General features: G+C 43.0%; 1 protein-coding gene across 4 annotated transcripts in view; it reads left to right on the top strand.

The window, feature by feature from the left end:
- Window positions 1-1,537: 1,537 nt before the first annotated feature.
- CADM1 (cell adhesion molecule 1) overlaps window positions 1,538-27,800 on the top strand; it is a 207,446-nt gene continuing 181,183 nt past the window's right edge. For 2 of the 4 annotated variants that reach the window (XM_064524170.1, XM_064524169.1), the window contains exon 1: window positions 1,540-1,729. In XM_064524170.1, coding sequence (XP_064380240.1) covers window positions 1,621-1,729 — 109 coding nt within the window. In that variant the 5' untranslated portion in view covers window positions 1,540-1,620. Of the gene's footprint in view, window positions 1,730-27,800 lie in introns of all 4 variants that reach the window. The other 2 variants (XM_064524167.1, XM_064524168.1) reach the window with 2 other exon arrangements.

Genomic DNA, 27,800 nt, shown 5'->3' with positions numbered 1-27,800 from the left:
CAACTGTAAGGATGCATTATTGAAATGCCACCAGTTCATACCGCACGAGGGTATGGTGTTTGTTAAGCACAGGCTGCTCAAGTCCCAAAATGGATGTAGAGCAGACCTTTTTTGTGTGTGTGTGTTCTGAAACCATTAAGAGTTGGGGTAGCTGTAGGAAAGTTGTTCTAGATGGTGACTGTCTTTTGAGTGCTTTGAGTGCTTACCTGGTTAGGGATCAAATCCCTCCTGCTTTCACGGGCTGTGACCTGCTGTTTTTTTCTTGCTTTACGTTGACTGTATGAGATGCAAGCTCCTCGGGTCTAGTCTGTTTTGGAATTTAGTAGGTAGGATGACTTTCTGCTGAAGCTGTGGCCTCCTCTTTGTCTTTCCATTGTGTTCTAGGTCTGCTATGGCTTGTGGATTGCCTTGATATTGCAGGTTTGACAGAGCTCATGACTGTAGGCCATAGAGGTGGCATTTGTGTCAGCAGTGTTAAGGCTCTTAATCAGGTGCACCAGTGCGGGGAAGTCTCTGCCTTCTGTTCAAGGCTGTTGTTCCTCCTGTCTGCAAGCACTTCGTGTCTCTGAGGGCACTGAAATCTTCTGTGGAGAAGCCCCATGTGTCAAATGTGCTTTAGATCTTATGTGCGCGGTAGTCAGCTGAGGGTTAGAGCGTGTGAAAGCTGCGCTGCATCTCTGCTGTCCTTCGGAAATGTGGTGTCGAGGTGTCCATAGCAGCAAGACTAGAGTGTTTTTTATTTTTTTCTCCAAAGACCTCTGATATTCCTCTCAATTTATTCTTTAACATTAATTCTAGTCTGTATCAACTATGAATCACAGGCGGATTAACTAATCTGTCACAGCTGTATGGCATGTCTGTGTCTTTTTTTCCCCCCTGAGCAACCAAACCGCAAGCATGAGAAACAGAAGGTGTTTTCTTATCTTTAGTTACGCTCGCTCTCTGGCGTGGGCTTTCATCCCTGCGCTCCGTCGCGCTGTTGCCGGACCGGCCTGTGGTGGCGGCGCTCGGGGCCCGGCAGCAGCCCTGCGGCCTCCTCTCGGGCGGGGGGAAACGCGCCGTTACCTGCCACCTGCCTCAGGGCAGCGCGCGGGCTGCGGCCTGGGCACCTCTCAGGCGTCGCGCGCCGCGGGCGTTGGGGCGGGGCCGTTGGGCGGTGCGCGCGCCGCGGGCGTTGGGGCGGGGCCGTTGGGCGGTGCGCGCGGCGGAGCCGTTGGGGCGGGGCCGTTGGGCGCCCCTCGGGCGGCGCGCGCAGGGGCTGCTGGGGCGTGGCCGTTGGGCGCCCCTCGGGCGGCGCGTGCCGCGGCCGTTGGGCAGCCGTTGGGCGGTGCGCGCGCGCCGCGGCCGTTGGGGCGGGGGCCGCCGTGAGGGCGCGAGCCGAGGGGGCGCCGCGGCCCGCCTCGCGGCACGGTGAGGGCGCTGCTGCTGCTGCTGCTGTTGCCGCCGTCGCCCTGCGCCGCGCGCCGCACTTTCGCCTCGGCCCCTTGGCGCGCGGCGGGGCGGGGCCGCGGCGGCTGCCCCCGCCCCGCCCCTCGGCGCGTGACGCGGGCGCATCTCATTAGCGGCGCGGTCGGTCGCTAGGTGCCGGCGCCGCGGCCAGAGCGAAGCAGGTGCCCGGAGATGGCGAGTCGTGCCGAGCCCAGCGGCCCCTCGGCGCGCGGCGGCGGCGGCGCCGGCCTCCTCCCGCCGCTCCTGCTGCTCCTCGCCGCCGCCGCCCTCGTCCCCAGAGGTAGGAGCGGGCTGCGCCGCCGGCCCGCCCCGCCCCTCCCGCAGGGGGCGCCGCAGAGCGCGGCCTGCTCCGGGGCTGGGGGGGGGGTGAGGGCCCGCGGCCTGTCGGGGCCGGCGCCTCCCCGCGCTCCGCTCTGGGCTCTGCCCCGGCTCCCGGGCAAGCGGCCGGCTCCCCCGCGGGACAGGCACCGCTGGCGGCCGGTAACAAAGGCGGGACGCGGCGCTGCCAGGCGGCCCCTGCCCCCGGCGGGGCCTAGCGCGGCCGTGGGGGGAGCAGCGGGACGCTCGGCGGCCGCTCCGGCGCCCTCCCGGGGTTGTGCAAACAGCGGCCGGGCAGAGCGCCGTGCCCGCCTGAGCCCCCTGAGGGCTGTTTGCTGCCAAGCGGCTTTTAATGAAGGGCAGCGTTTTGAGAGCCGTTTGTTTTGCGCACTGAAGGTGGATCGGGTGGGGGGCCGGGGTCTTGTTTTTCTCCCCTTGAAAAGCCTCGTGCGTGGATCGTTCGGGACGCAGCGTGCGGGCAGGCAGGTAGATGGGCTTGGCAGAGCCGGCTCGGTCGGAACTTCCTTCTCCTGAGCGCCCAAGTTTGGGCTCGGTAAAACCGTCCTGAGAAGCGCCTTCGGGCTGCCGTGGCGTGGCGGAGCCGCGGCGGTGCATTGACTGGGGAACAATAGGCGGGCTGCGCCGGCGGGAGCCGAGGTGCGGGGCGCCGGGGGCCCGCGCCGCGCTCCGACCCCCCGGTATTAAAGCCTGCGAGTTTGCAGCTCGCTTAAGGGAGTGGTGCAGCGGGCAGTTACGCTGCTACGTGTAAATATTTTGCTGCGTGCGATGGACTCCGCGGAAGGGACCTGCAGGCTGGCGAAGGAGCGACTCCCGGCTCGGCAGTGCGTGTCAGAGCTACATGGGCAGTCTGTTGCTGGTTACCATGGAAGCAGCTTCTTACTGGTGTCTGTCTTACGGGCTCGACGCGGCTTTATCGCGGAGCCTTCGTATTTAAGAAGTACTTGGTGCGTGCGGCCCCCGCCGCCCCCGTACCTCTCCGGTCGCGGCGTTTTCACCTCGGGAAGCTGGCAGCAGGCTCGCCGAAGCCGGCTGGCGTGCTGCAGCTCCCGGGGCCCTGCTGCTGCCGGGGAGCCGCCCGGGAGGCTGCGCGCGAGAGCTCAGACCTGTTGGAATCCGAGTGCAACTTCCATTTTCTGCTTTGCGCGGCGATTAGGGGGAGCCCGGCCTGAAACGCGGACTGCGCTGTAACCCGATCCATGCCATCGAGTTCAGATGCTTTTGCCAGAGATGATTGCTTTGGATTAAACAGACGTTAATTAAACATGACTAAGTAGGGCTTCCCAAGCCTGCCTCGTACAGTGAATTCCTTTGCCATCCAGTAAAACTGTCTGAATAGCACTGAGCAGCAAGTGGAGCCGCGGCAGGCGATTTTGCGGGGCACTTTGGGGCGCCTTCTGCAGCCGTGTGGCACAAGCTCTGCGCAGCAGCTTGAGCGAGATAATATTCTGGGCGATGTGCTCCGCAAAGTGCCGCCCCGCCGCCGCTGCGTTTCGCTTGCACTGAACTGAATAGCCGCAGGAGGGACTTGCACTTGTGTCTGATGGCTTTGATAAAATATCCCTCATTAATGCCACTTTATATTTACAGTGTGTCACTGGAGACGCACAAGGCTTCATTTACTGACTTGTGCGACAAGAGGAGCTAGCATTATTTGCCTGGGACGTTTTGGAAGAACAAGAGAGCCATTGAGTGATCTGTTGAATTTAACTAATACGAAAAGGGGGGAATAAAGAAGCAGGCAGTTCTGCCGAACAAAGAGCTTTATTCATATGTATGTTGTACATGCTTCACCCAGTTTTCCCCAATGGCCTTTTCGGCAAGATGGTGTGTGTATGGGGGGGTGAATCTAGTGTCGTTTTCAGCTCGTTATTCTGACTTTACATACCTTCTGTTAGAGATCATCGTCCTCGAAAATAAGGCCAGTGTCTTCTGCCTGAATGCTAGCTCTGACAATGAAAATTACTTTGTTTCTTAATGGCGTGTTCGTCCCCTTCTGGAAGTCCTGAAGACTGAGCCTGTTCTCCGAATTCAGCTGTTTTGCAGCCCTGAGTGTCTGTGAGAGTAGCAATGAGTGATGGAAGCAAGCCACTGGTGGCAGGTCTTTTTATTATAAGATGGGGAAACACTTATGTCACTTCAGTATGACTTGTCTGCACTTAGCAGCAGGCACTCAGACGTTTTTGTAATTAATGGGCTGTCTTCATAGTTTTTAAGATGTTTTGTCACAAGATGAGCTTTGTGGTGTATTTCTTAAGCTCATGTAAATACCTTTTTTTTAGCTTCATGCGAAATGAATGAATTGTCCAGTTATCTGATTTAAAGAACTTATCACTTGAAACAAAGCAGAAAAATAAAAGCCCTGTTGCACGATAACTGTGCTCATTGTTTGTTTTGCTATCTGGCTCTTAACATCTCGTCTCATGTTTTGAGTTGCCTTTTTTTTTCTTATTTTGAAAAAAGGACTGTTCTTTAATGAAGGGCTTGTATGATATTGTGTTATGGTGAACCTGTAAAATGGAGCTCAGCTAATGCACATAACAACCTGAGTTAGAATACTGGAGCAGTAGGCACGGTTCACATGCTGCAGTTAAAAGGATTATGCCTGACCTGTGCAGTTGGTGTTTTTCGGACTGAAAAGCACTACGCAGTATGAATAGAGAACGTGCTGCTGTTAAAGATAATTGTCTAAGGATTTTCAGGATTTTAATGTTCTGTCATGAATCCTGATGAAATGATAAAATCCTGAAAATGATAAAATGCCAGAAGTTCTGCTTTTTACTGCATTTTAGATAGTTCCTTAAAACCCCAAACCTTCATTTTTCCCTATTTCCCTCTACCTTTTAAAAGCAGTTAGTTTGTTAATTCCAGTAGTCTTCGAAGAGAAAATTACTGTTGTGGCGGTAAATGTCTGGAAATGGTTGCAGAGGGCCGTGTCTGCTTGTCTTTCATCTGTTGCTGCCCAAGGTACCGTAGTATTAGTGCTGTATCTCCCTACTTGAGTGGAATCCTGTGATCTGAGTGCGGAAATCTGGCGTGTGCTTTGGAGTGCGTTGTAATTACCTTGCTGACTGGTTTAAGCATGGGTAATTGGAATGGGGATAGGCAGTGCTAGGACTTGGTTTAAAATAAGCTAGTGTAACTCAAGATGAATGTGCAGTTCTGTGGCACCTTTTTATCTGATCTCAATGCTTTACAGTTAATTAAGCTTCATAACACCCCTGTGAAGTACGGAGAGAGTTGAAGAATGATTTCAGCTAATATTGAAATGCAGTCAGCATTGGGGTGGAACACAGCATCTGCCTAACGGCGCATAGCAGCATTGCACAGCAGTTTAGAAAGAATAACTTTTTGACTGAAGCCACGGGAGGTATTTGGAGAGACAGTGTGTCAGCATTGAAATGAAACCTAGTCATGGCACTGGGTGCAATGGCCACAAGGATACAAAGGCGTAAGGACATATCTAAGAACAAGAAGTGGTCTTAATTGTAGCTCTGGTTATCTGCCAACATCAAAGAAGCCCCACAAGCAACAGGCGGGAGAGAGACCTTCTCAAATGCAGTCAGTAATTCCACTGAGGTTGTGTTAATCAGGCTCTCTTGTAAATATGGGGTGAATTTCTAAGGAGCTTTTGTATGCAAGCAAGACAAAAGTCTTCTGATCTGCAACTGTTTTGCTGAGACTTGGCTGAGCTCTTCCATTTGAAAAATATACTAACATTCTTGTTCTGGTGGTGGTCTGTGTGAAATGCAAACACTTCAGGAAAATTGCAAGGAAGAGGCTGGTAAATAATCCATCTGGATTGCAGCTTGGGCTCATTTGAGTCTTGCACGTAGGCAGTTGAACACAGGTTTATAAGCATGACAATCTGGCTTAGAAACCATGGCCAAGGAGACTCCTGCGATTCTAAAGATGCAAAGACTAGCGAATATTCAGCTCTGCTCTGTACGCAGTCTAAATTGGAGAGGGGGGCCAGTTATTAGCACTTTCCTTCGGCTTGCCAGACAACTTTAAAATTAATTGCTGATAATATTGGACATTGCTATACAACTTGGCAAGAGCTGTTGCTTTTACTGATTTTCTCTGAGGAGGCTCTTCTGCTGTAGCTGAGGCTGCAGCATAGACAGGAGCCTAGAAAGGATAGTTAGGTTCCTCCTTCCAGCATCAGTCTCTATCAATTTCCAGTTTGTTGATGTTACTTTGCTGTTTGCTTTCTTTTTTGGGGGTGTGTGTAAATAAAGAAAGCTTTATAATCAAACAACTCTGACTCAGTAATTGACGATGGCTTAGTGTCGCTTCCTCAGGTCTGTGCCGGAACTAAAAGTATGTTCTGTGGGGCAGCAGCCTGCAGGTACAGTCTCTGCCCTATTGCCTGGCTAAAAATGGATGCACTTTTTTTACTCTAACACCACCCAGAATAAAATGTCTTTTAGACTGGATGTGGTGTTTGAAATGACAGTTGAAATGCTCCTAATAATGTGCTTGCTCACCCTCCCCCCCTCCCCTTAACAACAACAACAACAACCACCCTTTTTGGTATTATACTTGGGCAGATTTTTCTTGCTGTTTTTCTTGGCGCCAGCTTTTCTGGAGACTATTATTATACTTTTAAAAGGGATTTTAACAACTTGTGCCTCTTCCATGTTTGATAAAATGTATTGCCCTACTTTTGTCTTGAACGCGGGGGCTTCGTGTGTTCAGAAAGGGAGGTTGCTTTCTGTGGTTCAGAGAGATACGATTTGAACAGACTTCTGAAGCCTTAAATGTAATGCAGTTTACAGTATTCAATTTAGCTGGAATTCAGTCAGTAAGTAAATACTTAATGCAGTGGTTTAAGGGTACAAGCAAAACTGGACATGTAATCTGTATCTCTTCTGAGAAGCTGGATGCTACATGGAAAAAAAAGTATTTGTTTCCTTGTGGAATACCATGTGCTAGTCCTTAGTGATGCCAAACTGGTAGCATTAAATAAATAGACTTTGTTTGGAAACCCGTAATGAAGGAGTAAACCTAACTGGTATGTTGTGCTTTTAAGTGGTATGCACTTGTTTAGGTTTCATCACTTTTCTGGAGATTTAATTGTGTGCTGCAGGTAGCAGCTGCTGTTGTGGCTAATGGGGAGCTCCCTTTGAAGGTTGGCCGGTGCTGCCTTAGAGGCTTTGGTCTGCTTGGCTTCAAGAAGGTATGTGAAGGGAGTATGTTGGTGAAAACAGGATGTTTTTGCGTGTGCAACAGGCTCTTTTTTATTTCTTAGAAAAACGCGATGATTCAATCAAATTTAGGATTTGACACAGAGTATTTCAGTGGAGCTTGTCAGCTGGGGCATTTTTTGGTGAATGGTAGCTGGCCCACATTCCAGGATGATGAGCTGGCTTTTGCACTTCAGCCTTGTTCCTGAATTTTAGATACTCCAGTACCCTGTAAGTGTGAGAGAACCAGGACTGCAAGTTAGACAGGTGCAGGCTAGCTCCTGTTCTGACACATGGCTACATGTGAATGGTATCTGTGTGCTGTTCTCTATCTTTTTCTTTGGAGTTTTAACAGTTTTTCTCTTTCCTCATTTGTTCATTAGCTGCTGAACTTGCTGATATTCCTGTTTGGTTGCACTTTAGGTTGTTGTTTTAAGTCTTTGTGTGGGAGTGGAGTTAGATATTAGGAAACTGCATTAGTATGTACATTATACTACATTGTATGGGTCTTTCTTGAAAATCTGAGTTTGAGATTGTTTCATCTGTTCCAGATATCATGAACAATGAGAATATTATTGTGAGCAGCAGTAATTCTCAAAATTGGTGTTGAACTCTATCACTTACTCACCTGCTCTGTGCTGAGTGGCTTTTTTGTTTTAAGTTATTTAAAACATTTGACTAGATTGCGCTGGGAACTTTTATTGGCTCATATGCTTAGCTAGCTTAAATCAATGACATGCCTCAGACATAAGCCCAGACTTTGTAGGATTGGGCCAGCTGACCCTACGGTTGGTTTTAATTGATTACATTCTTGTGTGGTTGAGAAACTTGAATAATAGAAATGTTCTGACCTTTCTGAGTTTTGAAGGTGAATCTACTTCAAAAATTCTGTCTCCCTTAAGATGCTGGTATTTAGGATCAAAATGAGATTTAAGCATTTGTCTTTACTTAGAAAGACAAGAAACTTTTGTAGGTTGTAGCTTAACTAAAAGGTCTCTTTTGCTTTTGCTTTTTCATGTTGTTTTTTTTTCCTCTCACTGGAAATGCTTGCATTTTCATGGTGCTGCTATCTGCTGTTTGATAGTATTCACATATGAAGGTGGTGTCCTGACTTTTTTATTCCTACCTTTAAAGGATTTGTGTTGATAATTTCAGCCTTTCCATATTGCAGCACTCTTGCCAGGAATTGCATAAGCAGCTTTCCCAGGACTTTCTCTGCAGGATAGATGGAAACAATATTGGTCACTATTGTTTGACTTTTGGGTGTCTTTTTAAAATAGCAATGAATTTTTTTTGTGGGTTCCAGCTGGACGACAAAGGCACTGTCACTTAGCAGCTCCTGTTAGTGGCAATAGAAGTCGAGTGCGAGTACTGAGGAGAAAACAGGCTCTTAGCTGTATATGATGGAAAATATTTTTAAATAGTTACATTCAAATCTTATTTTCTCTGACAAAACCAGCTGTGAAGGCCTGGCCCTGAACTGAACAGTTATATTACTGACCTGATTCTTCTCTGGGATGGCAAAAGTGCTTACTTTATTGTTACTTTTTTTGGAATTGTTGACTAAGCAATGGAAGCTTAAAAAAGAGACACAATAGTTAAATGAACATTCTCTGAAAGGTTCAGGTACTGATTAGCTTACATGACAGTGAACTTCTCTTACCTCTTGTATGTACGGCATCTTGAAGATGAGGGAACTCTGACAAATCCATTTGATAACTGAATTAATGGTGTCTGGTCCCATGTACCAGTTTAAGCTGTTACAGGAAAAAAGACAAGCTAGCTCACTAGCTTTTAGAAGAGTACATGGGACTATGCAGTATGTCATCTTTTTCAGGGGTTACCTGCAACATGATCAGCTGGTTATCAGAAGACATTGGATATCAGTTTCCTTAACCGGTTTTCAAGCAGTGGCAAGGGAAAGGCTATCACTTCATTTACAGGATTCAAGTGCAGTTCCAGTGTGTTATGCTTAAGAATTTTATGTCCTGGCTAAAGATAGTACTTGTATTGCTGTAAAATCTGAGGGAATCTGAAACAGAACGTGAGCTCTGCAGTATTTATGTGCAAGTGCAGGTGCTTATTTTCGGGGTGGGGAGTTCAAGCATGGACTGTCTAAGATGCTGTGGATAAGGGAGTAACTAGAGGTGACTTCCTGTGCTGAGGTGGTGAGGGCAAATGATTAGCTCCAGAGTGTTTGAGGAGTAGTGGTGGTGCTAACGTACCTGTGAGAGCCCAGAGATATCCGTGAGGCCAGTGTTGCCTCCTGAAGTTATGCTTGCTCTCAAAGTTCTGGGTATATAAAACGTTAGGTTCAGGTTATGACTATAAATGAACCTCTTTGATCTTGTTGTGCCCTTTTTAAGCAGTGTTTGTAAGTGATTGAATCTGATTTATAGTCTCTTCAAAGGTCTGTATCCCGACTGGAAATGTCACTGTATTCCCCAAGCTGTCACTAAGTGTCACAAGTTAGTCTTCTCTGGGATGGCTGCTTGCGCTAGTTTCCTTCCATTCACAAAGATATACTTAAATGCTAATCTAAAACATAACAACTTTTGACCTGAGCTTGGACCTGAGAGCCTAAAATTTGATGTGGAAACACTGCACTTATCTTTTTGTTAAAGCAGTGATGCTGTTTATAATTATGATTTTCTGATGGACAACATGCTGCATTTGAGAGCAACACAGAAATTATCAAGCTCTAGTGAGAGGATTTTAAGGTCACCTTTAATATAAACAGTGGTTAGATGAGGGCTGTTGGTAACCAGCAGCCTGTGGTTAAATCTCTACCTGGGAGAGACAGGGGACAGGTGTCTTCTCAGTCCCCTCATATGCTTTATTCCAGTTATCTGCAGTGTATATTCCTTCTTGGGACTGTGACAGGGAATAAGAAAATGTCAAATAGAAAGTGACGTTCCCCTCCCTACCCTGCTCCCCCCATTCAGGAATAGAAATATGAGTCTGAGTCTGCAGCATCAAAAGAGAGATCAGAGTAATCGGATCAAGCATGAGAAACTGCTTGTTGCTGCTTTTCTGTTTTTTAGATGAGGCTGCCAGGCAGCTTCCCTCTCGGAACGCTTCTTTTAAATATTAGTGGTGTTAAGCTTTAAAGTTGAGGTTACAGCTAAATAGAGCGCTGCTAAAATTAGGCTAGAAAGAAAACTCTTTGTGCAGCCTGAGCATTTTCATGTAAACTCTGGGCTAATGGACAAAAATAAAGGTGAAAATAAAGGAATGTCATTCTCTCCCAGCCCTTATTTTGTGTCTGAGAAGATGAACGTTTGTCCCTAACTCTAATTGCAGAGATGGCACTTTCACTTCATAAGTTTTATTGCAGTAATACTTCCCTTAAATGTGTTCTGTGACACTGATGTATCTGTGACCTTGAAAAGGCATGTGGCTTTCTTAAAAGCTATTCCCCTCCCCACTCCCCTGCCATAATCTGTCATGGGATAACTTCTAGGCCACAGCTGCTCTTCATCCATTAAAAGTTGTTGAAACTGGATGGCTGGGTCAAACTATGGGGAGGAAAAGCAGGTAGCCTTTGTTTATAGCTTAATTGCAAAGACTTTTTTGCTTTCCACGCAGTTCTGTTTCTTACACCTTCTGTCATGCCTGCATGTGGACATCCATCCCAGTTCTTATTCTTTGCAGTGCTCTGTAACATCAAAACAGTCACTCATCTATGGTCCCCTTACAGTCACAGAGCTATAATGTCTCTGGTAACACACTGGTTTGGTTAAGCATTATGTATGGATTAGCTCAGTTGGTTGAGGTTCTTAGAAGGATGGCAAGCATTTCCCTCCACCTTTCCTAAAGCAGAAAGGCAGATAAGGTTGCTAGCTTTTGGGCATACTGTTCTAAGAATGATATTAATCATTCCTTTTAAAACATTGCTTCAGGTGAGGCTTTTTTTTTTGTTATGCCACAGATAATCCGTTGATGTGGTGAGGTTGTCTTTAGACAAACCGGAGTAAAATTGCTGTTACTCAAGCAAACGTGAAGGGGACAGACACACTCTGTGGTGCTGCATCGAGTTACACGATGAGGTTGGTCAGCTAATTCTAAGTAGATTTGTTATTAGGAAGACCTAAAATATGTTAAATATTGTCTTTTTAGACAACTGTTGCTGTAGCTCTTTTTTTTTTGATGACTTCCCTTTTAAGTTATTTTTCTTGAAAACATTTGGGCCATGGATTTGTGCTCCCATTACTTACCTCTCTGGAAGCTTAATCAGTGTTAGCTAATATGGATGTAAGTTATGACTGAAGAAAAATTTTGGGCAGAAGCAGAGAAGCTCTTGAGAGTTACCCCTCCTCCTTTCCCAAGTCCATATAAAATTAGATGCTCTTTTTAGCTGAATTAAGGATAGGCAGTGCCATGCATTGTAGAAGTGCTTTCTGACTAGAAAGTATGCTATGGTTTTCTAGGTGTCAGCGACTCCTTAAAAGCGTCCATGCTTACATCACTTTTCCTGCCTTAATTGGAGGAGGACTTTACAATAAGCTTATAATGTTGCTTTGTGTTGAGATACAGAGCAATGCCATTTTTTTTATCATTTCCTGATTACAGTCTAACTAGGATTCTTGGAGTCGGGTTGAAAGCTGATTCACAAACATCAAAACTGTTAATGTTTGTCGTCAAATGAGTGTCAGCTTTGTCAAGCTTTAGCTTGTGTGAGGTTCATTGGGGCTAGGATTGTTTGGGGGGTGTGTGTGTGTGTTTTTCTCAGGATGGGTGCAGCAAGAGCAAAAAGTGAGAAACCCTGCTTATGTGGAGTGCTTTTGTGGTGTCAGTTCATTGAGAATCTAGGTCAGCTTAACAGCAACTTGAGTTCTCTAGGCAGATTAATTCTCTTGCCACCGCTAGTTTTTTTAACATGCTGTGCAAAGTCCAGAGAACCATATACAGTTCCTTAGCGCATATTAGCTGACGGGGGGTCAAATTAAACTGACGTGTGGAAGCATTTTGATCTGCAGCTGAGAAGTGGGTGTAGCTCAGTCATAATATGGCATCACGCTGAGTGAATTAGTATTTCTTTAGTTCTTCGATAAAGGAATATCCTGCACATTGAGGGAAGTGACTATGCTTTTCCTAGATATGGATAGTGTAACAGAAAAGGATGCACATGCCCAGTGCATGCTGGTGAATGAGAGAGCTGGAGATGCCTGCCTAGAACAGTGCAATTAGTCACAAAGCTCTGTGGCTTGACTTCACCATCTGTACTGGTAGAGCATACTCCTCATCATCCTTCTAAACACTTACAGTAGCTCGTAGTAAAAATAAGGCAGAATCCATTTAACTTGTTTATTCCTTATGTTCATACTCACCACTGAAGTGTGGCTGCATTAAAAGATTCTCCTAGGTGTGTAAAAATTCAATAAGAGTATAATTTCCCCTCTGCTTTCACCTGAATTTTTTGACTTTAATTTTCTAATAGTTTACCTGCTGTTCAAATTGAAGACCTTTGCTGTGTCATTAAGAAAATATATCTATAAGGTCATGATTACATGCTTGCTGTTTTATGCCAAATCACAGTTGAGCACTCTTCTTCCACCACTGTTGTTCAGCATCTGGTCTGAAAATAACTCTGAAGGAGACATTCCTCATTTTTGATAGTTTTGTCTACTAGCTTAATGACTCTTACACTGAGGTTTTTGCATTCTGTCCCTCATTAATTGCTTTGACTTAAAGTTTTTAGGCTCTTAATTGTTCTATATAATCTTTAACAGAATGTATGCACTTTGTCAACTCTTTCTGAATCCATAACTGCCGGTTATTGCATCTTCAGCATGTGAAGTGTGGCTGCATCTTTTTTGGTAAGAGCAAAGATTGAAGTGGGATAGATAAGAAAATAACATTGCCTCCCTTTGGATGTCTTTGGGGAAAGAGGGAGAAACCTGTGGACAAGAAATAAAGAAAATACTTGGAGACAAATCATTTATTGTGGTACAAGAATATGTATTGAGCCTTGTACACAGAGGGTTTATAGCAAAACCAATGATGCAGCTTTTAAATCACTGCAGGAGAATTTTGAAGGCACAATTATATGATGATTCTCTTCTCTAGGCTCTCTTTTGTGAATTGGATCTTAAGGTTTCAAGTGTGTTAACACAATATGATATATGTGGAATGCAACTCTGGAAGGTGTGTGGTATGTTAGATAGAGCTGTCACTGTGTCTCTGAGTAGCCTTCCCATTTTCAGTTTTGTATGGAGGCTGGATAGGTCTGTTGATTCCTGTTTGTGGGGAAGGTCTTTAATGAGAGCTCCCCATAAATACAATAGTTTAATTGCTATAAAGCTACTTTTTTAAAAAAAACTTCCTTGCAAGATTAAAATGTCTTGTGGACTCCCCATTGTACTTTCAATCCACCCCTTCTTCCTCTGTGCAGCCCTCCTTCACACCCCCCTGATACCTTCAGCCTTCTCCAGGTTTGTGTGTAGGGCTGCCAAGGGAGGACAAGCAAGCAGAAATAGGTGGCTGTGAATGATGGGCGTGTTAGTAGTTTGCATCACATTTTATTAATTTCTTCAATTAATCTCCCTGGAATGTACAGCCCTGTGCAATGAGACAGCGTTTGTGGAACAGTGTTGCAGGTCTAGAGGGTAATGCATCTTGAACAGTTTAAAGAAACTTGTGGTACACAATTAACTGGAGAATTAAGAACTGATACTACTTGTATGTACTCAATGGGTGAAGAGGTAGTTTGGCTTTTTATGAGTAATCTGTTACAGCAGCATTGCATAGTTAAATCTGCTTTCTGGAACAGACTTAATATGGAATGTAATCTGGGTTTTGTTATGCTATGTAGTCTCTCAGAATAAAATTTCACAGCACTGGTAGCTATGCCCTTAGAGTTTTCTTTGGAATTACTTTAGCTTGGTTTCTTCCTGCAGACTTTATTAGGAAGTGTTTCTGGAAGGGTTTTAGGATCAGTGGTAAACAACGATGGCACTACCTTCTGTATACTTACCAGGGCAATTGAGCCAGTGTTGGAGCTGATGCCTCTGGAGGGCTAGCAGGGCCCAGCTGCATCAAGCATGGTGGGCACCCCATGGCCCCAATAACATGCTCGTCTCGGATGGCCCCATGCTGCTCCAGTTTGCTAGCTTTCACGGTGCTGCAAGACCTGCCTCTTTACCTGCTTTGGAGGAGGTAGGTCTTGGTTAGGATAGCTGTGTTAGCCAGGGATCAAGATTTCTACCCTTCTGGAGTTGCTGGGTTATTTGAGACTTGATCTGGGGGAATTGATAGGTCTGTTTAGCATGTTAATGAAAGACTGCCAAGGAGCCTAGGGCATTGGCTGGCAGGACCACTACTGTGTGTTGCATTGTTACAAGCTAAACAAATGATGCATCTTGTTCTCCCATTATTCTCTGTGTTACTGTGTGTGAATTCTGTTATAAAATAGGGAGTAGCTTAAATTATTTTGCAGTAAATAAGTAAAGACTAGTAAATTGTATTTCAAATCTGGTCATCTGATTCTCTGGGCAGAACCAAAAGGGGTAACTTACAGAGCTGGCTTTCTGTGTCAAACATATCTAAAAGGATTTTTCACTGAAATTAAGGGCAGTGTTTTTGGTGCGTGCAGACTTAGATATGTGGTGTATTGTCGAAAAGTGGTGTAGGTTGTTCACTACTTCAGGATTTCATTGCCTGAATAATGTTCAACCTTGCACTTCTCACTGTCAGTAAATCCACAAGAGAAACGGTTGGAAATGCAGCTTTTCCTTGCTCTACATAAAATATCTTTGTAGCAGTCTAAGAAACTGGTGTCCCTTAAAGATGAAATCCAGAACAATTTTAAAGTTTTAATAACTTGGTTGTTGTTGTTGTTGTTGTGCTGAAAATCAAATTACTTAAAGAATAAGTTTTTCCATGCCTGGTTGATTTAAAGGTGTCTAGGAAATCTTTTGCCTTAACCTCTGTGAAAGTTGCATTCGAATGAACTAGATAAAGAGTAATTTTTTCAGTTTAATAAGCATAGGAGAACAGTAAATCTTAGTGGGGGGAAAAAGTACCTCTGAAATTGGTATCTTTTCATTTTAAATTGGTTTCTAGGATTTATAAGGAATTCAAAGGCAGATAGAGAATGAACAGCTCTGGTTAGATATTGAAGCAACTTGTTCCTATTTTTCTGGAAAATATATGGATGCTGTGGCATAGAAGCCAAGCTCTGCAAAACTACTGCACATAAATTACTGCTTGTATGGTTTAGAATAGTGATAAAAGTAGACCTTTGTTTCCTTTGTGTTTTTTTGTTTCTTTGCATTCAGTCCCTGTCTTAAGAATGGCTCCTGTTATTTTCTTTCTACTGTGTATTGTCTTTAGCAATTTCATGTAAGTGCTGTCTTGCATTTTTCTTCGCCACACATGATTTTGTATGTTTAGTCTTCTGGAGTGGATGTTTTTTTTCTAGTGTTCACTTGTCCAGATTATCTGCATGGAGAGAACTGACTTGTTTTTACATGATTTAGTTGTAAATATGGTAAGTGTTGATAGGTGTTGTCATAAGTGCTTACAGCTAATGGACTGATTACTTGAATTTCTTATGTTAAGATCTGTACAAGCTATGCATACTAGCAGCTTCCAAGGGAAGTGTAGCATTAAGCTTGTGGTTTTCATGTTCAAACGAAAATCCTAGGTGTGACTGTATTGTGCTAATTTATTAGGGAAATACGGTCTGGCAACAACTGGGTTTCTGAGGCAAGGTTTTAATGAAGGGGGAGAAAAATGCTTGTTCCTCTTGTTTGGGTTTTTTGTTTTTGTAGGAGCAGATGCCATTATGAGGAATAACTGTTTGGAGAGGATATGCATAGAAAACATCTGTAAGTTTATACACAGGGGGCTTGGAATGAGTGATGTTAATCGTTGCCACTGGGGTTGAAGGAAGAAATACATTATTTGCTAGTAGTTTCTTTTTAATTGACTAATAAGCTCTGCTTGAACTACCATTGTTTAATAATGTTACTTCCAGAATGCCTTACATCTGTCTAGACCCCTTGCATTTTCAAATGAGTGTTTTTAGGAAGTGTTGCTCTAAATACAAAATCTTGGATTTGACAAAATACTCCTTAGGGGAATCTAGATGGCTTTTTGCAGTTGTAAAAAAACATCTTTATGTTGCAGAAGATCTTTGGTTCTTGTGCTTTAGACCAAAGGAAATGAGAATTTTGGAGTGTAGTTTGAGACACTGAGGTACTTAGAGGTAATAGTGGTTACCTCAAAAAATGCAGGAAGGGAAAAACAAGTGTTATTGCATGTGTTGGAAGAGTACAGATCCAGCTGCTTTGGTACTACCACAGACCTCACTAGGCTTGCTCATTCTAAAAGCCCCTGTGGGGTTCCAGGGAGGTACTATTACCTTCTGCATTTACGCGCTTTCCGCAGCGGTTTATGCTGCCAGCTGCTGTGAGATGGGAACCCTGGACCTGCAAGTGGTGGGGGCTGAAATTAGCGTGTTGCTAAATAGAAGTTTGTCTTGTGAAAGTACGATGCTGCAAGCAAGGGGTAATGGAGATGCAGTAGGTTCACTAGCAATTTATAGTGCAATTGCTGAATTTAGAGCATAAGTAAAAGGTATCTGTCTGTCTCTGCACTCCCCAAGTACTTTTGTGCATGTGAAGTCAGAAGGAGGGCTTCCAGGCCTACTGCTCTGTGAATTTAGTTTTTGGTTTGGAACTGCTCAGTTGGAAGTAGAGACAAGTTGGAAAGAATATCTGTTTTCTCTCAGGAAGGGTAAATTGCAACTGAAAAACAAATCTCTTTAGCAGGAGATGGAGTTGCTTCGCTGGATTTGTAGCACAGTTTGACAATTTGTTTGCCTCTCAGCACCTTGATTCAGGAGCGTTTTGCCTTACAGGGGAAAAATCTTCACTTGTGGGGTCAGGAAAAAGGGAGAATAGGAATCTTGAGTACTTAGTATGGGCAGTATAAGCTTTACAGAGTCACACATCCAGATGGATTACATGAGGAACTTGACATCTTGTTTAAAAACAAATCATTCATTATGTAGCAATGAATAATCAAGCATTACAGTTTCATCTCTGGAGGTTCCTTTTTTGGTTGGAATTTTGATAGTTCAGTAATTAAAAGCTGAAAGCTATTACGCTGTCTACATGTTGATCAATTGGTAATTAAAAAGTTGATGATAGATATGGTATTTCATGGGACTGGTTTCTTACAATCAGATTTCCTTAGTGTGTTTTGAAAATTGTCGTTTAACTTAACGCTTAAGCATTTTTCAATATTCATGGACTATTTTATTTGAATTTTATAAATGCCTTTAAATTATCAAAATCTGCATACTGTAATTTGAGATTCTAATGGATCACATGATTTTAATATGATCTGAAAGGATAGTTTTCTCTCCATCTACTGAAATGCATTTCAAGACTACGTAAATGTTCTTCCTCCAGATAGTATATAATTCTTTGGCTGTTGTGTCATTAATTTGCTGTGGCTGGCTTAATCAGTCTGAATCTAAGGCAAATACTTAAGCGTGCTTGAGGTATGACCCTTGTCACAAGATTCACTCCTTTTAAGAGTCATTCAACCTTCATGCTGTGATCTTAATCTGTACCTGATGCCAGAGTTGTTAATTGGGACAGAAGTGATTTGAGCTCTTAGGCTGCTGTTTTTACCAAAACACCTGTATTTTCCTGCAGTGATGATCCCTTAGGTCAGGGATGTAGTTCTAGCTGTTGTAAGAGTACCACAGCTCAAGCGTAGCCCCTAACTATGTAGCGTCTCCTATCAAACCCAGTGTGTGTGTGAGATTTCAAGGCTGCAGAATCCTACTGAGTTCTCTTAACCAGTCTTCATCTCCTGCAGTTCAGGTGCACAATCATGGCTAGGAGCAACGTGTGCAGGAAGATATATCTGCTGTTCGTTTAGGACTGAATTCTCAATATTGCAATATAACCAGTAATAAAGTTAAATTCTTTTCTCTTTTTGTACTTATAGGTATAATGTAAACAAATTCAATTCTGAATGGAGAGTTATGATTTCAAGTACGCCAAGTGTCAGTGTATTTTTCTGCTGCTCTTCAATTGTTGGCTTTTATGTTGCCTCAGTGTCTGGAGACTTGATGCCCGTTTGTCCTGGAGAATTTAAACGTATCTAGTGAAGTCAGTCCGTGTCCTACAGAGTGCTTAAACCTAGACTGAGTGGCTCACTGATGTCATCTCATTTAGGCTGCTTTTTGTGACCCTTAGCTTATGCTTTGATTTCGGGTTTTCAAATCCAGTTGGGGAAAGAGGCAATAGTAGTGTCTAAAGCTTGGTTCAGGGATGTCTGTTGAAGACTGCCGCACTCAAGTTAGAGGCTTACTGTGTGTGCCATGGAGGTGATCAGAGCAGACTTTGTCTTCTGTTTGTGTAATATGAAGGCATTAATTTTAGCTCTTGAAGAGAGGCTGCTGCAGATTGTAACCGCAGTGTTAAGTGAAAAGTACTGAAAGGATCCTAAGTGGAAGACTACCGAAATACTGTTACTTAATTTTGTCAAGTTGATTTGCAAAGGGACAAGTAATACTGGTAAACAACATAGTTAAAAAGCACAGTACAGTGCTGCAGTATCAAAATCATGGGTTGCAAAGGATGGCTTGCCCTGTCTTAGTCCCTGCTTTTTTGAGCTTTTTGTCTTTCTGGTTTATAGATATTAGAAAAACGTGTAGGCCTCCTGGGCCTCTTGCAGCTGAGGGAAGGTCGAAGTTAAGTTCGATAATACAATTGAGGACAAAGCAGTGCAAAATCAGGGAAAATTCTGTGTTGATGAGTCATCTTGGTGAAAGATTCATTGGTCTAGGAGTCTCATTTGAGACCTAAATGATTCCCAAACCTGATGCTTTTCAGAGCATGATGCAACTTCCTTTCCCTTGCAAAACTCTTGAGGGGGGGAAAAAAGCTTTTTTCTTGTGGATGAAATAATGTTTTTGCCCTGTTTCTCTAAAGGTATCAAGATTCCTTTTTCCAATGCTTATGGCCCTGAGGCTGGCAGGGAGTCGGCCAGGTAAAATGAGCGATTCTGGTTGTCGAACTACATGCTGTTTGGAAGGAAGCGATCTCTGTGCTGCGATGACTGCATTCTGTATAGGCATTAGGTAAGCTCATGGGGGACAGAGCTCGGTGCAAGTCAGTAGCCTGAACACCTCTTCTAGCTCTTGGATGAGCTGCTGATTTAGAAACCCTTCTAGACCAGTAGTTGACTTGGATGGTTTGAGACTGGCAAAGCGCCCTACCTGAGCGGCAGTCCTGGAATGATTTCACTGTAATTTGGCTTGCAAGTGGAGAGCCATCCAAGATATCTGTCAACCTGATCTAGTGGAAAATACCTTCCTATCCCTTAGTCTGGCAATCACTGAACCTGAAAAGGCAAGCAAGGCTTAGCTAGCGGACACCTGAGAAGACGCCTAATTCGCATTATGACCCTGTCCATGACAATATTGAGTCTTCATCACTGATGCTTTAGAGAAGCCGAAGGGAAAAGCCCAGAAGTCAGATTCTTTGTAATGGAAAGGAAGAGAAGTGCAAAGCCTTCTCAGCTCTTATATCTGGCCAGCATGCATCTGTCCTTACGTACTTCGTCTGAGCTGTCTGGGTTTATCTAATTGTATCATAAAACCTTGTAATTGCCTTGCCCGCTGCTTTGGGACATGGGCAGAGTTTAAAATGACTGGATTTCTGCATGAGATAAAGACGTGGTATTAGTGTTTAATGATGACTTAAGTACATTCCAAAAAGCCAAGGGTTTAAAAAGCGTTCTATCCTTAGATGCTTGTTGCATTTTGACAGCTGGTTCCAGTAATTTGTTTTTATAAGGTTGTTTGTAGTAAATGAATGGCATGTTGAATATTTTACTGAGATTTTAGATTATCTAAAGAATACTTTCTGGTTTACTAATTGGTGGATAATGCTGAGTACATTGATGTTGACATGAGCAAATGGATTTAAAATGATTTTGAAGTGAGTCTCATTAAAAGATGCTCTAATTCAGTCAACAGGAAATGTCAACTAATATGTCCGTGCTTGCGCGCTCAGACCAGATTGTGCAGTGTTGGAATTTGTACAGGTTCATATTGTCGGCAAATATAAACGCTGCATGTGGATATTGGTAAGTCTTGTTAAATTCTGGATGATAAATTCTAAGAATTCAAATCTTTAGAAGGTGGTGAGTGTGAAACCTGAGTAAATAGCTATTTTAGAGTTCCTTTTGGCCTTTTATGAACTGTCCTGAACTGGCGGAGGGAAGGGGAGACTTCTTTTAATCAGTCTCATTTTGAAAAATTTCTAAGATGAATGGAAACAGTTTTAAATGGAGGCAGCTGGAAGGTGTGGTCAAGTTGATAGCATATGCAATTGAGCCTTTTGAAGAAGTTCTTACGGCAACCAGCCAGTGATTTCAGAAAAGTTTTCCAGTAGCTGTTTTTTCATGATAGGGAAGCTGAGATCTGAGCAGGCTGTAATTTTCTGAAGCAGCCCTGGTAGGGCTGGGAATGAAACCCTATAGGCCACAGTCTCAGCTGCTTTTGCAACTACTAAATGTGCTGGTTTACATGTGTAGTATGTCTGTGGCTGTGAGAAAAGAAAGAAATCCTGTAAAAGCCTAAGATAGCATATTTAATTTGCTAAATTGCACAGGGCTTTGTTGGCAGAGGTGATCAGATCTTCGGACTAGATTCAGATGAGCAGTGACAGTCCCACAGTGTCCTGTTTTTAATCCTCGGCAAGCAGGTAGATTCTGTTGTCTCCTCAGGTTTTTAATCCGTTACTGCAGTGTCACTGTATTCCAGGCACCATTTGTTGTAGGTGAGGGAGAGGATTCCCTGCCCCGTCCCCCCAGATTAGGATCTTCCTTGTCCTCTCTGTCAATAAAATGTTAGCTTTTTCTCTCTTTATGAATCCAGGTAATACCAGCCTATGCTACAACAGTTTGCCTATGGAAAAACAAATCTTGTGCCAAAGTTTTGTGTTGTGACTAGTTTGTACATGGTTCTGGAAGCAGACTTCATGCTGTGTTAATCTGACAGTCCATCAGAGTTAGTAATAGCTACGTGAGGCGCTGCTTTCAGAATGACATTGGCAAGTTGTGATGCAGTGGCAACTGTGTCCAGTTAGGCTTTATGCAGGTGAACCATGGTACTTTTTCGTTAATACAAAACAAAAAAAAAAGAATTAAAAGCTTATTTCTGCAAGCACCCTGTTGCTCACTGGATCATTATCAAAGCTTCAGAGTGTACATAGGGGTGTAGCTTTGTTGTCTTGCAAATAGCTTTGAAAGTTTTGCATTCATAAAACTGAATTCACTTATCTCTTGTATTCATTTCCTCGAGACAAATAGGGAAGTTAATGCATGTACAACTCTCTGGTCCAGCATTAACCCTTTTCTCTTTTAGGGGTAATGGGCTTCTCTGAAGCTTAGGAAATGAAAGCAAAAATGCTTTAGAGACATGACTAACATACCAAATACTTGCTATGTTGCATAAACCTATTATGGATGTAATCTAATGTTCTCTCTGAAGAGATTTGTGGCCTATCGTGGGGAGGGAGGAAGCAATTCTTTTTAGTAAATTGTGACTAGGTGAATATATTTTTCAACAAAAAAACAGAGGAACTTTAGATCTTTTTTCTTTTTCAACGTCATTATATTTCTAGTCCATCTAGTGTCTCCGGGTATAGTTATCTGCCTTGCTTAGGGAACATGATGTTCACTGAAATAAGACTGACATGGTAAATATTTAACTTTGCTAATTGGTTCAGTGTAAAGGAAAAGTGACCAGCCGCAGCTGTTGGTGGTTGGTATAGCTTGGGTCAGTGTTACCGAGATCCTGGAGGTGGGGGAGCAGCGCCCTGCGGGTGACTTCTGAGAAATTGCTGGAGTGCGGGGGAAAGACCTTTCCTTCAGAGGTGAAAGATTAGTGTAAAAGCTGCAGTCCTTGTTCATAACGTGTATGTGCAACTGAAGTGTTTTCTCAACTGTTTAAAATTGTGAAATCAGAAATAGGCTCATGCACTGTGTGCGCAGTCTAAAGCAGTAAGGCATTTGCTAAGCCTAAGGTCTGCGGCATTTGTTTTTAGTGTATTTACTCTGCATATGTATATGGTGCGGTTTGCATGGAGAGGAAGCAGCGTGTGCAGTGCCACAGCTAGGGTAATGTGCACAGCAGCTAGGGTAATGTGCACAGAGTCATGATTCACTTTCTAGGCCAGTTTGTATTGACTGTGCAAATGCTGACAGTCTTTGCTTTCTGGTTCCCTACTACTGTCCTTTTACTGTCTAGATAGTTATTCATGGCAGTGACTTTCATACCAGGTGTTACACAGTGCCTAGTGTGATGAAGAATTCGTGTTTGTTATGCCTTCTAGTTGCTGTCCTGCTCCAGGTTAAGAAAATCATTGCTAATGTTAGAGCAAAACTGTCAGAGATCAGAATTGGAGTTCTTCCTTGTGCGCGCGCATGTGGCCTTCCGCTGCCCCATGCAGAGGTGGCTAGGTTCTTTTGACTGGTGTTCAGCATTAGTTACCTTGTTTGCAAATTGTTGGTATTTAATTGTTGCCAGGTTTAATGCTGAAAGCTGTTGGACTAACCACGTTTTTCCTTACGTTTTGCATTCTTTTGTGTAGTCCAAATAACACATTTAGCTTTTTCCTCAGCACGGCTGAATATAGAATTAATGTTTTGAGTACTACATATAGAAAAGAAAACAATGTTAATGTTTTGCGAACTTTCTTGCAAGGAGTGCATATATTCATATAATCTAAATTAAATCCATCGGATGCATTGCAGAATATAAAACTTGCTTGGTATTGAATGTGTGGTAAGGTGCTGGCTGTGCGTTGGCCTTCTATAGAACACTGGGCAGTTGGTCTTAAAGCCTTCAAAATATATACATAATTTGTGTACTGTGATGCTCAGGTTTATCTGCTCCCCTCCTACTTGCCCGTGGGGGAGGAGGATAAAGACTGTGACTGAATAAACAGTTGCAATTGCCTCAAGGTGTGTGAAGCTCGAAGAGCAATACACTGTGATGAGGGTTGAATGGACACAGCTGTCCACTGAGCAGATTTCTTTACAAATTACTTCTTTCTAAGGCTAGCTGGGGAGATTCTCCCTGCCAAAGTTATCGGGATAGAGTAGCAGAATATAAAAAGGGATGGGATGAAGTTCCTTTCTGTGGTACTTCTGTGATGCTTAATTCCCTGCTGGCACTTGCCTGTGGGCCACCTGTGTGTTAAAAAAAAAAAAAAAAAAAAAAAAAAAAAAAACCCTTGGTGTAGCATCAGGGAATGTGAAAACGCTTGTTTCCCAAATATCGTATCTTGACTAAGAGAAATTGTTGGGAAGGTTAATGAGGGATGATAGTTGCAAGGAATCATTCTGCCTGAACTCTGTGCTCAGAAAGATGGAAATGTTATGGGATTCCTATAAGGTGCTTCGTTCTCAGGGTATATTGAATCCAGCAAAGTATAAGCATGAATGTAAGAGGAACCTTGAGCACATTGACCTGAGAGGGGGAAGAAAAGGAAAGAAATTCTTCTGATTTCTGTAAGTTGAAACTGAGCAGCTTTGGATGAACTTCTTTGGCAGTAAGTCTTTAGTTTCTTAAGGTTGATTTCTACAGAGAAACAATGGATAAAAGCTACTGCTAGGCTGCCATGAAATAAATGAAATGTAAGAGTCCCTTGCTAAAACTGTGTTCCCTGAGAAGGAAAGATCTTGAATAGCTTTTTTTAAAAAAGAAAATAAACCCCCAAGAATAGGAGATCAGCTCTCCTCTTTCTCTCGAATGGTGGCTTGCGCCACTCTGAATTTTCATTAATGTCTAAAATTAATAAATTTTGACATTATCCATTTAGTGAATAATCCCTTCAGTAGATTGCATGTAGGCATAATCAAAGGATACTTAATGTATTACATTACCTGGGTTGGGATATTTTCATTGTATTCTGAAAGTAATCTGCAGGAAGATCTGATATGAAGAGACACAAAAGGTTAGTTGAAAGCAGACAAGAGCTGAATCATTGAATTGAATAAAAACTGCATTGTGCCAGCTATAATGCTCCTTTCCATTCATTACTGCAATTATAATTATGGAACCTGAAGTATTTAATTGGCCTCGCGTACTCTTCACACTGAATAGATTGCATTGTTTCCATTTTAAAAAATACCTTTTTATGCATTGCAAATACGTGCATGTGTTGCTCTCTGGTTCTCAAGAGGTTTCTTTGTTTATATGATTAGTGATTAACTGAATTATGGATCTTTCCTATGTTGTGTCAAACTAAAATCAAATGGAAGAAGGATTTTTCTCATGCATCAGATGGAACTAAATGGAAGTTTAAAAAGTGTAACTTCATACACTTAAAAACCCCAAAGACAGTGATCTGGGTCATTAAGAGTGATTTCAGAACTATGTAGGTGTCTAGAACAAGTTTTGAAAGTTGCAGCATCGCTTTAGAGGAAGAGTGAGTTGTGCTGCTGGCTTGGTATGCATTTGATAGAACTGACTTGTGGACCAGGGAATTGCAGAACAGCTAATGTATTGGAAAACAAGGCACAGTCCCCTACAGAGGTCCCTAAGGAGAAAGTGTTCTGGTCTTAAAGGCTCTTAAAATTGGGTTTTCTGTAGGGCTTGTCTAGGACTGACTTTAATATTTCCATTAATGAAGACTGCTGATCAGGCAGCCTTTGGAAAGATGGGTTGAAGCCTGGACTATCCTACAGGAAGAATGGGTTAGTAATTCCATGGAAAATAAAGTCTTAGCTTAAGTTTTTCAGTAGTTGCTTCTGGTGACTGTAGCACGAATGGTGCGTTCTCAGCATTCAGAATTGCATGCTGCATCCGGTGATAAGTGCAAAGCTCCAGGAGTCTGCGTGTGTTACTGCTTTCCATTCGCTTCTCTAGACTTTTTGTAATGGAGCTGCTGAAGAGTTTTTTTTTTTTTTTTTGTAAAGGATATGTGGAGGTCTGTTATAAAGAGGCCAAGCACCTAGTGGAAGGTTCTTCAGACTTGTTGATTTTCTTCATGTTGTGCAGCTGGTGAAGAATATGATGACTCTGTGACCTAAAACCAGGCTGTGCAGCTGCTTCCAGTAGGTGAAATTAGGGTGATATCAGATGCATTCTAAAAGTTCATTTAAAATTAGTGGTCAAAACTGTAGTGGGAAAAGAGTTGCATCCTTTTCTTTCCTCCAAGCTTCAGAGTGGTCACTTCATACACCTGTTTAGAGATTTTTCATCCTCATTCCCAAGATGAATTGAAGAGGAGATTTCAGTTACTGAAGATGTGCTTTCTTTTGAATAGAAATCTCTGAAGAGGAACCCAGACCCAGTGGATTTGGAAAGGAGTTGGTCTGGGAGTCATAGCCAGTATGAAGGAGGGTGGCTCGTTTTTAGAACTGAATGTTGGAAGGCTGTGTGAGGGAAGAGAAGAAAGCGGGTAAGCCCGTCCTGAAGGGGTCTTGGGGCCTGCTCATCTGTGTCAGGTGCCCACTGTGGGTAGGGAGAGCTTGTGTTACTTTCGTAAAATGCAGCTTGCTTCAAAATATGCTGCTTTACCACAGTCTAGCCGGTGCTAGCAAGCATTGTAGCTGAAAGAAGAGTTTTTCCAAGCTGCTGTACTTGCAGTAATCAGTGTTAATTGCTTCACTTCTTGCTCTGTCTTTAAAGATTAGTGACTCTTTCAAGAAAAACAAAGCTTGTGCAAATGGTTTCTTCTAATACTTAAAAAAAAAACAAAACAAAAAAAAAAAAAACACCACCTTCCTCCTTAGATCATTTGGCCAGCATGTTTGCCGTAAGAGTGTGTGCTTTGCCTTAACTTGTAAACTGTAACCTTTTAAGGATATTTTTAGTGTGTTCAGAGACAAGGTCTTATATGAAGGAAAAGTTGGCAAGGAATAAATGGTGACAGAAATTGCATGATATTCTATTTCTGCAGCTTGGAATAATCTCTGGCAGTAGCTCAGGGTATGGGGTTTTTAACAGTTATGTGCCAAACTCCTTATGAATGTTTCTGGTTTTTCAGTTTGTTGGACATCTCTCAGGATTTTCAGGCATGAAAAGGAGTCAGGTCTTGCAATAATACCCTCTTCGTACTGCTGGGGCAGCAGCAACATCTGGAAATGCGCAGCATTACCCTTTAGGCCAGATGTGTCAATTCTAGAAGCAGAGTGCTTTGTCATAGGAGTTTTTGCTACTTTTAATTAGCCCGGGAGTATTAAAATGTGAAAATTGTTCAGCCTGCTGAGAGTCTGGTTCAGATATGATTGGTTGGCGTACTGGTTTGTGAAACCATTTGCTTTCATGTCTTCCTTTCCTGCTTGTAGTTCTGTCAACATTTTAAAAGCTTCAGTATTTACCAGTTTGTACTAAAAATCAGCTATCAGTGGAGCTCATGTGTTTATTTGGCTTTGATATACGCACTGCTCTGGGTTAACCTGTTACTTCGTAATCTGTTTCCTGGCAACTCTATGGCTTCTCTATTTTAATTGGGTAAACTTGCTCAAATTACCTCGCTTTATGCAACTTTAGATTGTGTTTGTGTGTGAAACAAGCAGACAAGTTTAATTACAAAGCAGTAATTCCATCTGCAAGGCTCTAGCGAGCCTTTCAAATGTAGGGAGAGCCTATTTCTTTTCCATTAAGAACAGAAAGGTGCAGTTTGGTTTTTTTTCCATGCTTAATTCTGCATCCTCGTTTGCAGCTGATACAGTATTTATCGTCCTTTCCCGATCTTTTAATGCCTCCACAAATGGAAGGACAGCGGATTCTGATACACTTGGATCATAACTTCCCACTTAAATGGCTTTTTAAATAGATCTGTTCTTCCAAATTGTTATTTCTTCTTGTTTTCTAATATTCATTGAGGAGTGGGGAGGAGGACCGAAGTGTTGATATACAAAGACACTGTGTGTAACACTTGGCAGAATGAGCTGAAATTGGATTACAAGCTACTATCCCAGCAAGTAAATGTCCATGGTGTTTTTATAGCTTATCTCTATTCATCTATGTTTGCAAGGCTTTGCTTGCCAAGTGTTAATGTAAACACTCTATTTTGAGACATTGGTCCATTTGCCTTCTGGAAATCCTCCTTTTATAAGGTGGTAGTAAACCTCTGTACATAAAAACAAAATAGCCCTGTGGTCGTAACTGCACACAAACAAATGTTGCTGATACAAAGTGTTTGACAACATTGGCCACCTGTGTCAGCAATTCAGTGTGTTCTAACATAAGTTTCGTTTCATTGAAGTGTTCTTGCTCTAGGTGCCAGAGCTTGCCGTGCTGGCTTGGGTTTGCCTTCCGGCTTTGGAGTTGTGGCTTTGGGCTCTGATACGTGGCTAACGCAAGCCATTTCATGAGCGGTGCAGCTAACGAAGCTGGGTTTCTAGGCTTTGAATCTCATGAACAGATTACCTGCGTCAAGTTTGAAGCTCTGTTTTTGATTTTTCCTTTAGCTTGATGCTTTTACAGCACATCTCTTCTCCATAGCCTCTTTAATGCCTACTGAGACATGAGCACACATTGCAGCCTTTGTACAAGGAACTTTTAAGGTCGATTTCCTGCATTACAGTCTCTTTTCAATATCTTGGAACTTTCCAAGTTGCCACTCAGAGCTTTCTGATTTGACTGAGTCTGACCTGAGAGTCTGTGGGCTTAATGACCATCTAAACATCTCTGCTCTGTTACTAGCTGACCAGGATCTTCCGAATACTAATGACAGCCTCTGTTTAGGTGGAAACCCAGGATCTGTCTGGATCAAAGACAGCTCCTTTGAAACAAGAACTGCAAGATGGTGACTACCCTCCCTCCCTCCCCCAGTG

This window comes from Dromaius novaehollandiae, chromosome 21 (genome assembly GCF_036370855.1).
Source record: "Dromaius novaehollandiae isolate bDroNov1 chromosome 21, bDroNov1.hap1, whole genome shotgun sequence".
Classification (NCBI taxonomy): Eukaryota; Metazoa; Chordata; class Aves; order Casuariiformes; family Dromaiidae; genus Dromaius; species Dromaius novaehollandiae.
Note: the sequence above shows the minus strand (reverse complement) of the source record. Positions and strands in the feature narration are given on the sequence as shown.